This window comes from Myxocyprinus asiaticus, chromosome 2 (genome assembly GCF_019703515.2).
Source record: "Myxocyprinus asiaticus isolate MX2 ecotype Aquarium Trade chromosome 2, UBuf_Myxa_2, whole genome shotgun sequence".
NCBI classification, from domain to species: domain Eukaryota; kingdom Metazoa; phylum Chordata; class Actinopteri; order Cypriniformes; family Catostomidae; genus Myxocyprinus; species Myxocyprinus asiaticus.
Window position 1 is genome coordinate 35,516,513 of NC_059345.1, and position 15,285 is coordinate 35,531,797.

General features: G+C 37.9%; 2 protein-coding genes across 2 annotated transcripts in view; one reads left to right on the top strand and one right to left on the bottom strand.

The window, feature by feature from the left end:
- Positions 1-4,125: 4,125 nt before the first annotated feature.
- Positions 4,126-5,706, top strand: ddx28 (DEAD (Asp-Glu-Ala-Asp) box polypeptide 28). Its single transcript, XM_051713255.1, is given in 3 exon segments — positions 4,126-4,762; positions 4,765-5,393; positions 5,395-5,706. Coding segments are annotated over 3 exon segments (1,578 nt in total).
- Positions 5,707-9,930: 4,224 nt separating this feature from the next.
- The window catches only part of galr1b (galanin receptor 1b), a 75,477-nt gene continuing 70,122 nt past the window's right edge, over positions 9,931-15,285 (bottom strand). The window contains exon 3 of the mRNA XM_051655432.1: positions 9,931-10,452. Coding sequence (XP_051511392.1) covers positions 10,135-10,452 — 318 coding nt within the window. The 3' untranslated portion in view covers positions 9,931-10,134. The remainder of the gene's footprint in view (positions 10,453-15,285) is intronic.

Below are 15,285 nucleotides of genomic sequence, written 5' to 3' on the forward strand. Positions count from 1 at the left end.
CAAACCACAGCCAACCAGGACTCAAGGACTCCAGAGGCGCATCTGATTTTAATCAGGGCCTGAGTGAAAAACAAGCCACTCAAATGAAATGCAGCATACAATCGGTAACAACTTCACAGAGATTATTAATGGGAAGAGTGTTTAAAAATACTCTGACCAAAGCAATCAACATCATGTTAACAAAGATGTTATTTACACACTGTGTAACAATTAAACACTGTCAATATACTCATTTTAACATACTATCATAACTGCCATTAGGAAATATTCTATTATAAATCTTGGAGGAATTAACAGGACATGTTTTCCATCAAAGGCATTTTGCCACTCATCCAAGTGGCTTCAGCAGTTGTCTGAGTTTCCTGGCATTAAAGGAATAGTTCATCCAAAAATGAAAATTGTCATAATTTCTTCACCCTTTTGTCATTCCAGACCCGAATGGCATTCTTTCTTAAGCATAACATAATTTGTCAATACAATGGCAGTGGACAGTGGCAAAAAACCCAAAAGTATCAGAAAGTAGTCCATACGATTAGAGCATCGTATTCCAAGTCTTGGTTTTGGTGATAAACAACCCAAAATTTAAGTCATTTTCAGTGAAGATCTTGATGTCTGTTGTGCGATCACGTGTTCATGCTTTTTCTCATTGCGTCAAGCTTTTTACAGAAAAATTACTTAAATTTCAGGTTGTTTCTCACCAAAACCTGCATCATATGCCTGAAAACCTGGAATATGATGCATTAATTGCATGTACTACTTTTATTATAATTTTGGGTGCTTTTTAAGCTTTAGAGTGAAGCATTACTCACTGCCATTGAAAAGACGGACCACAATATTCAATAAAACATCTGCTTTTGTGTTCCACATAAGAAAGAGAGGCAGGTTTGGAATGACATGATTTTGAGTCAATTAAAATAATAAAAATTTTTGTGTGTACTAGTTTAAATAGCAATTACGGCACTTAACTTCTTACAAACAGACATTGTTTGTGTTGAAAATATCACATGAAAATTCAATTGTGCTGTGAGAAACCTGTACCAGAACTGGCTTGTCTGAATCATTTTTACTTCTAGGGAACAATATGTTTTGTTGCTCCTCTCAGGTAAACATAGAGTTGTGTGGAAAAACAACCCTAATAACAGCCTGACAATTGCAGTAAGGTGGCACTGCAATGCAATAAATATGCAATGTGCTTTTTAACACCTGAAAACAACTCTGTCATCATTACCGAGACTGATAGCTCAGAAAAACACAAACTCTGCCCATTAACACACACATTAACACACATTAATTCAAATTTTGAATAAGACATTTCTCATATTTTTAAAGAGGTTGAGGGAGACAGTGAGTGTGTTTAAATCACACAATTTGCTGTTCATGCTGGTCAGCTGTGGAGTTCTTTACTTAAAGTAAGAAACCATGGACAGGCATTTCTCTGCTCATCAATTAGTCAGAACACTCAAAGAAAGCACAAATGTATTGAAAGGCTCAGACCTCTATTATGAGCATTTTTTGAGTTGTTGTGTTCTTGTAATCACTTATACAGTATGTGTGCATTAATCAATTTAAACTTTGCTAATTTTTCAGAATAATGTGCTAATTTGGGACTGACACAACCAGGCCACACATAAGCATACTGAATATGCAAAAATATGTTTTTTGATAGGACTTTTGACAGTGATAGGATTGGCTAAGCAGCAGACACATTCAATTGATCTCTCATTTGAAGTTCCCTGTCCCTTAATATCTTTTATAAGTAGAGAAAAGGGCTCAGTAGCTTGGGTGAAGCTGTCTCTCTTAGAGAGAGAGAGATAAAGAGAGAGAGAGAGAGAGAGACATGCACATGAGCACACCTGGATTTCTAACATTCAGATTACAAGAGCTTGTTTATCTCCCTCTTCAGACCCAGCTGAATGTCTGTGATAATGTGAATGCTGGTCGGTGGCAGCAGGCCTTGAGGCACCCCTGAGGTTTTAGATTGAGGAGGATGCTGTCAGGGGCTCAATACTAATTTGGGGTAAATACTGTACTGTTCCTTGGGATTAGTATCAGTGTATTAGTGGTCAGTGATGGCTGTGTAAGTCACATTATTACACTTACTGGTATCACAGGACTTGAGAAAAAACATTGATTAATTTGTCCATTCCATATTTTAATAAGTCAGAAATCTCATGTCCATGTTGCTGATGATTCTTCACTTTTTTTCCTCTCTGTTCAACAGTTAATCACATTAAACAAATCTGATGTTCCCATACAATCGTGTCCTAGAATATAAAAAGAATAGTTGGGTGTTTATAGAGCTATAGGCACTTTTGGGCCTGTGGACTTTCTTGAAAATAAACTCTCTTGAAACACACTTTAACTGTCGCACTTGTTTATTTAATAACAATGCCCAGCAGTGAACATGCATGCGTAACAGAACAAATCTGTCATTTTTGCCTGAAAGTCATGAACATTTCCACCACAACTCAAATGATATTTTGTGTTCAACAGCAGTCTTATGACATTTTTAAACATTTTTGGAATAAGCAGACTACTTTGTCTTACTAAGTTAATTTCATAACTAGCATTTAATGTATCTACAATGCACCCAATAAATAATATTTTACCACTATTGCATAATTCACAAATCAGAAATGATTGGAAATGGCACAATTTATTCTTTTTTTTGCTTATATCATTCACATTTGTCTAATATTTCATCTCATGCATGATTTTTAGTGACACTGTTGTCTCCTTGATAACCCAGTAATCTACATTAACCACATAAAAAAAGAAAAGAAAACAAACAAACAAAAAAACTTTATTGGGGGCAAAATTGTGTGGTTTGTTGCCACAACTGTGGGGCAGTCATTTGAGAAATTGATGGAAATCCTTTTAACACAATAAATATTGAAATGGTTTATGGTTTTTTTCACCATTTGTTTAGATCATTGTTGTTTTAAACAATTTATAATTAAAATTTTAATGGGTTCATATTTAAGGATTGAAAGTCATTAAAGTTTACACCTAAGGCATTTAAAATGCCTCTATAACATATATATATATTTAAATATATATTCATATATATTTATTTATTTTTTGCCAGGAAGATCTTCATTTATTTATTGATTTATTTTATTTATTTTGTATTGCAATAATAAAGTTATTGTAATTCTGAGTTTTCAACACAGAAAAACAAAATGACAAATAACATTCAACACCAAGGGGATTAAACAGAAGTGTCAAATTGTTTTACATATAGACAATAAATAAATAAATACACACACACACACACACATATATATATATATATATATATATATATATATATATATATATATATATATATATATATATATTCAAAAGATGAAACAGATATGAGGAGAGTAATTAACTTAATATAAAACAAAGAAAAATAAATCATAATAAGCATACAGACAGATAAATACAGTCATAAATAACAGAGGTATGGGGTCATATAATACCAAAAGTTTTATAAAGACACAGAAATTCGAACAAAGTTTGGATGTAAATTCCGAAATCTCTTTGAAAATGAGAGAAAATGGGTTTGATTTTCAACACTTTACATCTATAAATGAAGTACTTGGCAAGTAAAATAATTAAGTTACATAAAAAATATACATCTTCATATTATTTCTCGAAATCAATAAACCCTAATAATACATTCTTAAAATAAAGTTGCAAATCTTTAAGGATACAATATATAATTAATTTGGATATGCCCTGCCAAACTTTTTTTTGTGTGTCATCACAGTCCCAAAACAGGCACAACACGGTAGGGGCTTTAATTTTGCCATCACAACATTTGTAAATGTCATCATTCTGCACCAGGACGAACCAAAGACGGATGGGAAAGCAATGTAACCATATTTGTCACATGCAAAGACTTTTTAAAAAGTCAGCGTATGTATTAAACAATTTGTTGTCAGTACTTTGAGGGACCTCGTTTGAGATCAGATTCAATTTTGCTGGCAAATATTCACAATGCAGCCAGTGAAGGTCGGATGTTTTGCCATTCTCATTTCCAAACAGCTGGCAGTTACATGCAATTCTTCAAGCTCGCAGCATTACGTACCACTAATTTGCAAACAAATAGCATCCATTTGTGTGAGTCTACGCAGAATGACAACAACTAGCTCGCAGCCTGTGGTGATTCGCATCCCGAGACGCATGCAAGAATGGATAGAGAACATCAAACAGATGCAAAGCAAAAAGTTTGACAGACTGCCAACAGCCAAGCCGGGCAGACTGCTGATCAAGAGCAAAAACCCACAGCGAAACTAGTCTGTCGCATATACACATGGCAAATTTGAACAACCTGTTCTGACTTCTAAGGGATGGAAAAGAAACGAAGCACTAGGGGATTACTTCACCATAAACAGCATCCAGAGTTCTCCACCATTCATGGGAAAACAGGAGGGCGAGGGTGATGACAGAGCTACTACCCCCATGAAGACATTTGATTGCTTTAATATGAGTCCAGAACTGTTAGAGACTTTACACAGTCAGAATATAATTCACTCCACTACAGTGCAGATTCAAACCATTCCCAAGATATTAAGGGTACGAAAAGTCCTCTGTGCTGCAGAGACAGGAAGTGGTAAAACACTTGCTTACCTCCTTCCCATCATCCACAAGCTGCAGGCTAAAAAGCAGAAAGAACAGTTCACAGACTCTGAGGGAAATATTCAAGCTGTGGTCGTGGTCCCATCAAGGGAACTGGCAGGAGTCACATCAGTAGCTGCTCAACTGGCCAACGGTTTGGGCTTGTGGTCAAAGTTGCAAGGGGTGGGAGAGGTGTGGGAAACATCAAAGCAGCGTTCTCTCACAGTCAGTCCAATGTTTTAGTGGCCACCCCTGGTGCCCTGCTGAAGACCCTTTGGGAGCGATTCGTCAGTTTGAGTGAACTAAACTTCCTCGTGATCGACGAAGCTGACACCATATTTGATATCAGCTTTGCAGGCCTGCTTGACAATATTCTCTCCCATGTCCAGGTGGCATCCAAGCTCTCTGAGACAGCTGGGCTCACCCGTAAAACTCAGCTGGTGGTAGTGGGAGCCACATTCCCCCGTGGTGTGGGAGAGGTCCTCAGCAAGGTGACTGACCTGGGCAGCATTGTCACCGTTAAAAGCCTGATGCTGCATTATCTCATGCCACACGTAAAGCAGATGTTTCTCAGGGTGAACAGTGCGAACAAGTTTTTAGAGCTGCATCAGGCTCTGAAGTAGGCCGTACCGGAGCATATTGGTCTTCTTGTATTCTGTCATTCGACATCCACTGTCAACTTGCTGGGATACTCAATGGAGGAAATTGGCATTCGTCACATGAGGCTCCAGGAAGAGATGCCAGCAGCCATGAGAGAGGGAATCTTCAGAAACTTTCAGAGAGCAAATTGTTGATGTTCTAATATGCACTGACATAGCTTCAAGAGGCTTGGATACACAAAGAGTTCGACTTGTTGTCAATTATGATTTTCCAGAGATCCACATGGATTACATCCACAGAGCAGGGCACGTAGGGACAGCAGGTGGTGCAGGTGGAGGGGAGGTGCTCAGCTTCATTACGTACCCCTGGGATGTGGAACTTGTGCAGAGAATAGAGACAGCAGCCAGGAGGAGAATGTCTTTACCAGGGATGGAGTCAGAAATTAAAACACCCAGTCCTAAAACAGACTTGAAAATAAATGAGCAAAAAGTACATTAATAATGAGTCTGTCTTAAAGGAATATTCTGGGTTCAATACAAGTTACGCTTAATCGACAGCATTTGTGGCAAAATGTTGATTACCACAAAACAATAATTCTGACTTGGCCCTTCTTTTCATTAAAAAAAGCAAAACTCTGAGGCTCTTAAAATGGAAGTGAATGGGACCAATCTGTAAACGTTAAAATAATCACTATTTCAAAAGTATAGACACAAGATATAAACAATATGCCTGATAACATGATTTTAGTGTGATAACATCGCTTACTAACCTTTTCTGTGTAGTTATATCTAATTATACAACTTTGTTGCCATGACGATGTAGTCAGCAAACCTAAAACCCTAAAATGACTGTAAAAATGATTTAAACAACTTTACAGTTCAAATAAAACATGAGTTTCAACAGAAGAATTAATGTGTTTTTAAAAATTATAAGCTTCATATTTTTGCCTTTAAAAAATTGTCCCCATTCACTTCCATTGTAAGTGCTTCACTGTAACCTTGATTTTTGCATTTTTTTTTTTTTTTTTTTAAGAAAAGGAGGTACGAGTCGAAATAATTTTTTGTGCTAATCAAATGTTATGCCACTTATGCTGTTGATTGAGATTAACCTGTATTGAACCCAGAATATTCCTTTAAAAAAATTATTTTAAAAATGTATTTTATGTATTGTATTGAACCTTGAAAATAAACATTTTAAAATAAAACCTTTTGAGCTAATGCTTCTTTTCACTTTTATGGGTTATGAAGGTATAGGTGTTACACTTTACAGTAAGGTTCCATTTGTTAACATTAGTTAACAGCATTAGTTAACATGAACTAACAATGAATAATACTTTTACAGCATTTATTTTGATTAATGTTAATTTCAACATATAGTAATACATTTTTTAATCAAAAGTTGTATATTTTAACCTTTAAATGCTAATTTACCAAACACTTTTACATATTCGGGTCTTTAGAGACCTGGCACTTATATCTATCAAAAAAGGATGTACAAAATGCCCAGATAGTGTAAAATTGTAAAAATATTTTCAAGACAATTAGATATATTATATTTTGATATAATTTGATGTTTTATTTTTCATAAATTAAAGCGATAATGCAACAAATCAACAACAGGATTTATTACTTTCACACTGAAATTTCATGAGATGCGACTGGCTGTCAAATATTGAGCTACACATAACACATAAAATACACATGTGTAATGTATGTGCAACTTATGTGTATCTTGCGTGTATTTTCTCAGGCACTTGTTGAGTCTAAATAGATGCACAACTTACACACCCAAATGACAATAGTCATATCATACTGTTCATGTGTTGTACTTAATATAGTTTACTTCTATGTTGTTTCTTCGTCAAATCGTAATGTCAAATGTAAATCAAGTCAGTCACTGAAACAACAGTGCCACCTTGAGTAATGTTAATGTATAGAACCTTATTGTAAAGTGGTACCGGGATAGTTTATCCAAAAATAAAAATTCTATCATCATTTACTCACCATCATGGTATTCCAACAGGGTTCAGTATCCAGAAATACCGAATGGCTAGAAAGGTCATGAAAAAAAGTGGGAACCCTGATCCAAACCCACATGACTTTGTTCTATGGAACACAAAAGATGTTAAGCAGCATGTGCGTTTCAGTCACCATTCACTTTAACTCCATATTTTTTCCCTACAATGAAAGTGATTGGTGACTGAGGCAGTCGTTCTGCCTAACATCTCCTTTTGTGCTTCTCTCCAGAGAAGAGTCATACAGGTTTGGAACAACATGAGGGTGAGTAAAGGATGAGATCATTTTCATTTTTGGGTTGGCTATTCCTTTAAACACACAAATTGCTGCTGATTGAATTATGTTGTGACGTTTGGAAATATATTTCAATAATGTTTGCCAACCTCCCGCCCGCTGTTACGTGTGGTTTGCAGACCATGGTATTATATGAGGTATGTGACCCTGAACAACAGGATTTTATAACAAACAGCCTAATTTAAAGAAAGCACAAGACCCAGACCACTAAATGTAGTAAGACTAAAAAAGTTGTGAATAAGGCATATTTACGTATTGTGCTGTTTTGTTAGATGCAATGCTGGTTTGTTTGTGTTATTATTTTAGTGCATGTAGTGGTTATCTTCTGTTTAATGGGAGTGAATGTGATAGAGAGGTCTGAAAGTGGGGTTTCACGCTTCACTACCAGCTGTTTATCTCCTCTGCACAACAGGAGGGTTGCCATGAGATAAATATGAACTTTGCAGCAGTGTTATTGAGATGCAAGTTTTTCATAACATTGATTAGAAAAGACATAAACAGTGAGCTGCTCTGATGGGCTCAATTCAAAGGAAAATGCAACCTGGTCTGGCCAAACCACAAGTCCATTTTGTGAATAATATGCATTATCTAACACATGAAGGACAGACAAACCATCATGTATACGATGCCCTTGTAACATATCTAGACAGTGACCCTCATGTCATTGACTTTGCAATGTGCAGTAACTAATTGGGTTTGAAAAACAACAAAAACAGTTGGACCAAAGTGCATACTCTGCATTTACTCAAGAAGGTAACCTTGTTGGATGTGTGTATATATAACATATAGAGAAATAGTTTGCATATCTTTAGCTGTTAATAACTGTAAATTAACTTTGGTATTTATCACTTCTCTAGGGATAATTGACTACTTACCTGCAAGTTCGTGAAATAACAAAACAGAGGTGCATTACCAGAACTATTGTATGGGCACTACGTAAAATGTGGCATTTTTTTAAACATTCATCCAATATTTAAATCTAAATTAAAGTTAATACTGCACTTTGGCCACAGAGTCACTTGTGTCATACAAAAGTGATGTGAACTGTGCAAAAATAGTGCCATTTTAGGGTTAGTTAGAGCTCTGTGCACTGTCATCACTGTAGTACTACCATGTCAGTGGCGTCAGCATTAGTCTATAAGGCTGGAGTATTGTCATAAAAGCCATTCACTCGTGGCTTTAATCCTTGTGGAATACAAAACCAGTTCAACAGCTCTCACAATAAAGTGACATGACATTTTTGTAAGAACTGTGTTGAACTGGATTTGTATTCTACGAGGATTAAAGCGACAAGTGAATGACTTTGATGACAGTAGTGTCTTATGCAATCACATTTACTCTACAGAAAACTGACCTGTTGGAAAATGTGCCATCCAGCCAGTTCCTTGCTTCTTGTCACTTCAAAGAAAACACATAAGCTTTGAAAATTTCTTGACTCATTCCCGATTCCAAAAAGAATCTGTGTTTATAAGAGCTTCTGTCCTGGTATCTCACAGAGAGGCATGAGTTATAGAGAGGAGAGAGAGATGCACACACACAAAGAGTTTCCACTGGTCTTTTGTTTAGTTAACCATAAGCATTTGGAAACAGACAGCTACATCCTCTTTAAACATAAACCAACTCTGACAAACTGAAACATTTCATTGTTCACTGATATAAGAATGTTTTATTTATTTTAATGCTTAAGGCAGACACCTTGAATACTATCAGTTTTCATAATGAATATATAGTATAACCATAAGACTGGACATAATACATGTTAACCAATATTACTGAAGTACATAATTACATCATACAATTTAATAGTGCAGTTTAAATCTAAGTTTGATATATTTCCACACAAACACTACATAAAATTATGTTCAAACCACTACTATGGTTCATACGCAAACTGTCATGTTCTTGAAGAGTGATTCTTTCAAACATATTTACAAAATTATCCTATGATTAAATAGCTCTGAATGTTTACAGAGGTTTTAATTATTTTCAAAAACATTAAAGCCATTATTTACCCCAAAATGAAAATTCAGTCTTTAGTCTTTATTTAGTTACCCTCACATAGTTCTAAAGCCGTATGACATTATTCTTTTTGTGAAACACAAAAACGGCGAATGTTAGACTCAGTCACTATGTACTTTCATTGTTTGGAAAAATATGCAACGAAAGGTCAGTCCCTAACATTTAGTCTTTTTGTGTTCTATGTAAGAATGAAAGTAATACGCATTCTAAACAACTTGAGAGCGAGTAAATGTTGAAAATTCTCATTTTAGGGTGAACTATCCTAAACACACATTAAACATATTGAACATTAACAAAATAAGTTAATTTAAATGACTTTTAAACACATTTTAAACACTTTAAAAAGAGTTCACAATTGTTTTTTTTTTTTTTTGTTTTTTTTTTTTACATGCAAATGCCTTTGATACATGATGAATTGAGGCATTATATAGGCTTTTTCTTTCTCAAGGTAACGAATACAAATCCCCTTCATTTATACTGTCTTTGTTAGTCACATCTCAGATGACAACTGAAGCAGAAACAAAACAAATTTTGCCCTTTTAAGTTACTGTATATTTAAACTGTGTTGACATGTTTAATCTTTAACAAGTTTTAAGTCTCATATGTTTGTGGTGGAATGTGTCATAGAGAAGTTCTCCATGCGAATGCGCACCACTTTCCCCGCTGGCGGAGGAGAGTAAAAAATATGGCACGTGAAGACCTGCTTGCAAGCTTTTCTGAAGTTTTCAGAGAGGAAGGCATAAAGAATGGGGTTAACACAGGAGTTTCCATAAGCCAGGCAGTGAGAGATGATGCGAAAGGCAAATGAAGCATCATTCAAGGGGAACTGGCCAAACTCTACCCACATAGCTATGATGTGGTGTGGCATCCAGCAGATGAGGAAAGCAGCGACAACCAACAACACCGTCTGAGCTGTCTACAGAAGAAAGAGAGAGAGAGAGAGAGAGAGAGAGAGAGAGAGAGAGAGAAACAGCTTGGTCATACATTTAATTATACTTCAGATGAGCATGCATAAAGCTGCTTAGAGTAAAATTGGAGTTATGCAGAGAAAACACATCAACAAAGAAAGAAAGCACTGTACATTATTATGGTGGAATTTGGTCAAAATTTGGATTGGATCCATTTTTTTTTCATTCATTTAATACATCAAAACATATTATTGTGGATGTACAGCAACATTAAGTATATTAAAAATTTGATGAGCTTCATGCCTAAGCTTTCAGAGGGCTACAACAAATAATCAATCAAATCAAATGCCATTAAAACTATAAAAATCAATGACGAAAACACTCAACAATGAGTATCATTATGATATCTGCACTCTAGCACAGCGATCCTCTGTCAGTGGTCACTTTACAGTTGTGAAAACTTGTGTCTATTGAAAAAGTTACAGAGAAAAGGGCCCAACCTAAGCCTGACCTAAGCACTTTATATAAAATTTTTATAGATGTCATGTGTGGGGTGTCAGGTGCTTTGACAGAATCCTTCTGCTGTTTAATGAAGCCTACTTTAAGTTTTACTTGTAAACTTCTCTCATCATTTATGCACCCTCGTGCCATCCCAGATGTGTATGACTTTCTTCTGCTAAACACAAACAAAGATTTTTAGGAGAATATCTCAGCTCTGTAGGTCCATACAACGCAAGTGAATGATGGACAGAAATTTTTGACCTTCAAACGATTAACTTTGAAGGTCCAAAAAGCATATAAAGTCACATACATCTGGGAAAGCATGAGGGTGAGAAAATGATGAGAATTTTTATTTTTGGGTGAACTATTCCTTTAAGTGTCACCTTAGTCAGCACTTAAGAATCAAGATTAGACTTTGCTGAAAGTTGCATTTATCTTCTTTATTAAAAGCTCCTACTCTTTAACAAGTCCTACTTTTTGATAATTATTTGACACTTATAAGTCAAATCTTAGGACTATTCTTAAGAGCATTTCTGAGAAGTTTCATACTACGGCCCCTGATATTTTTAGAAGACGGGTAACTTTCAGAAACGATTAACATTCTTTAAATAACCCGAAACGTTTTTTTATATGGTTGTAGTTATTTTGTGAAAAGCACTGTGCTCAATTAGGAATTATGCAGACTCAATAATATACATGTTGTGTTATTCAGAAAAGTAAGAAAGTCTTTGCTGTTAGGGTTACTGAGTGGAGGGTCACTGAAACTACATTCGGAAGTGGTCAGGGACATATTCTGACCACATTAGATGAAGGTGTAAATGCTTATTCATTTCTGTTATCTGCATACAACTACACAGGTAAAAATGTAACAGAGGTTGTGCTACATCCGTCACCAGGAGCGATGCTGGTTGGAAGAGATAAGAGGCTTAGTCCCCAGTGAACTCTCTAGGAGGATCCATAGCCCCCCTCCTACCCAAACCATCTCAATCTTTGCTTAACTAAAAGGTGTTTTGAATGAATTACTTTCCATATAATTTCTATGAATTGTGGTGCTACAAGTTGCATGTAGTGATTACTATGTACAGTCTATACCAATATCTTCACTAATATTCTGCATTTACTGGTGGAAGACTTCAACAAATCTGATGACACATAACTTCTTCGTTGTTTCACAACATTCATAATGTTTACATCAGAATTTTTATTAAATTAGTATATATTTTAAAATATATTAAGCTACATGAATACCAAAAATTTTTTTGCCAATAAAACATTATAAAAGTGGAACGTGTGTGAAAAAGATCAGGGACTTTGAATGATACGTCAGGGGGTTAAGCACCCTCACAGGTTCATCACTTTGACCTGTCACAGGTTGGATCATACATTTTTCATCAGGCTCTATTTTTAACCATCAAAATATCCGTAAAATATTGCAACTCTTGGTACTTTTAATGTGAGGCTGATATCACAGGAACATCTCTGGCAAGAGCTCGTTTAGTCTTACAAAGAGCTGTTGGAGGTGGAAAGCATTATGAATTATGCATCAGTGTTTTCAATAAATGAAAGAATTTTTCACTTAGTGCAACCTTTCATGTAACAGGTAAGTGGTGTTTTTCATTTTGCATGGGTATATGTGATCTATTACATTGAAGACGCACTGGAATGCAAGATGTTAATTTAGTCCAGCAAAAGAATATCCAGATACTATCCAGATAAGAAACACATGTTTTTAAGGGAGACAAAGTTTGGACAGTCATTACAGAGGGCAACAGCACAGGGATGGTCTTGTTTGCACTGAATTGTTTTCCATAATGGAGTAGTTGAAAAAGTGGAGGGCAGATAGGGAAGATTGTAACATTTTCTTTCTCGTTTCTTTTCCTGGAGCCAAACTGCTGTTTGATACAAGGCAGATGACACCCAGTGAACCTCTTTGTCGGATTGATAATACACAGCTCATACAGCTACAGATCCATTGAGAACACATCCTTTGAGTGGGCAAATGAAGCCCCATATCAGACCATCTCATGACTGATGAGAGGAGAATGAACTCAATTATGACACTAAAATTAACAGCCATGTTTAGAGGTAGGAGATGCATCCCTCCCTGTGGAAATGGGTGACGTGTAGTTTTTCTATTTAAAATCTACTAAATAAATGGTGCTCACAAATACAGTGAATAAAATACTATGAATAATGCTGACACTTGAGTTGTCTATTTCATAAGGGGGAAGGAGCAGCAATTTCCTAAAGATAACATTCATTTCCACAACTGTGAACACCAGGCTGTTTTAATCTCACCAGGAAAGCAAAAATTCAACCCCCCTGCAATATATGAACTCATTACCAGTGGAGATAAGCCCAGCCAGCCTTCTGCTGTCTATAATAAGTAAAACCATTTCTAAATAAGTTGAGAAAAGGACAGCGTCTGCCTAATAAATCACAGCCAACACATTGTGATTTGCTCAAGGTTAAGTACGTCTAGGTTACTGTGGTAACCCCCTTTTCCTGATGGAGGGAACGAGATGTTGTGTCGATGTAGCGACACTAGGGGTCGCCCTTGGGAGCCCCAAACACCTCTGATGTTTGAGAAAAGGCCAATGAAAATTGGCGAGTGAAATTTGCATGCCACTCCCCCGGACATACAGGTATAAAAGGAGCTGGTGTGCAACCACTTATTCAAGTTTATGCTGAGGAGCCGAGACAGAGTCCATCAGGGAATGGGTGTTACAACAGTAACCTAGACGTTCCCTATCTGTCACTCACTCGACGTAGTGTCAATGTAGTGACACTAGGGGTCCCTATACAAAATGCCACAACCAGTTGAACTGTGTTATGTGGATCAGCGGTGCAGGTGCAGGCAGGCCACTGCGTGCCAAGTAACAAGTGCACCGGCCCCATCGTAACCTTCCCAACGCCCCATGCACCTCGTATGGACCCTCGCCCCCTGAAAGCATAAAAGCGTGGGTCAGACGTGCCCACAATGGGAACAGTTCGCACCAGCAGGTTCGGCCTTTTCTCTTCTTTCCTCTCCCGGAGAAAGAACTCGCTTGATTCCAGCTGGGATCAAAGCACATTCGCATCGGGGTAGGTGTCTGTAACACAGCTCACAAACAGAAGGGAAGGAGAACACAGGGAAGCAGGTTTTTCCAGGCTCAGGTAGGACATCAGCCACTTCAGTGCTTTACAACTTCACGAACTCGCCTCATTAGCTTCACAGGTACGTAGTAATTTAAACACATCAGCTTCACAAACATAACAGATTAAACGTAGCAGCTTCAGGAGCACCGTGGTCTTCCTCTCTCTCTCTCTGCTGGTGGCATGGCTGCTAATATGCCGCTCTCCCCATGCTCACTGGAATTAGAAACAGGTGTTAAACATAATCTAGCTCAGATGCAAGCGCCCTTATGCTTTCTCTCTCTCCGGACGGACGCTTGACCATGCCCCCGCTGCCACATCTCCCCACCGCCTGACTCAGGCCGGGGAGACATCCGGCCCATCTACCACTCCCCCCATTTCTGGAAAGGAAGTCGGCGACAGCCATTTTTGCTCCCGGTCTGTGGGCCACCTTAAACTTAAATGGCTGAAGAGCCAGATACCAACAGGTGATCCGCGCACTGGTATCCTTCATGCGGTGGAGCCATTGGAGTGGGGCGTGATCCGAACAGAGGGTGAAGGCCCGCCCCAACAGGAAGTACCAGAGAGTGAGGACCGCCCACTTGATGGCGAGACACTCCTTTTCTACGGTGCTGTACTTAGTCTCCCTAGCTTGCGGCTAATGCACAGCACTAGGCGCTCCTCCCCCTCCACCACCTGCAAGAGCACGGCCCCCAGCCCTCTGTCTGAAGCGTCCGTCTGCAAGACAAAAGGGAGAGAGTAATCGTGTGAATGTAAAAGCAACCCCCCGCAAAGTGCGGCTTTAACCTGCATGAACGCCTGTTGACACTGCTCCGTCCACTGGACTGGGTCTGGAGCTCCCTTTTTAGTGAGATCAGTCAGCGGGCTGGTGACATCTGAATAATTAGGCACAAATCTCCTATAATAGCCAGCCCCAGGAACTGTCTCACCCCCTTTTAGGTCTTGGGCCTCAGGCAGGTCGCAATCGCCGCAGTCTTGTCAATTTGGGGACGCACCTGCCTGTGGCCCAAGTGGAACCCCAGATGAAGTACCTCCACCCACCCAATCGTGCACTCCTTGGTGTTTGCTGTGAGTCCCGCTCATCTCAGTGATCTCAGAACCGCCCTCAGATACTGCATGTGCCGCTGCCAATCATTGCTGTAAATGATGATATCATCTAAGTAGGCAGCGGCATAAGCCGAATGCAGTCTGAGGATTCGGTCCAT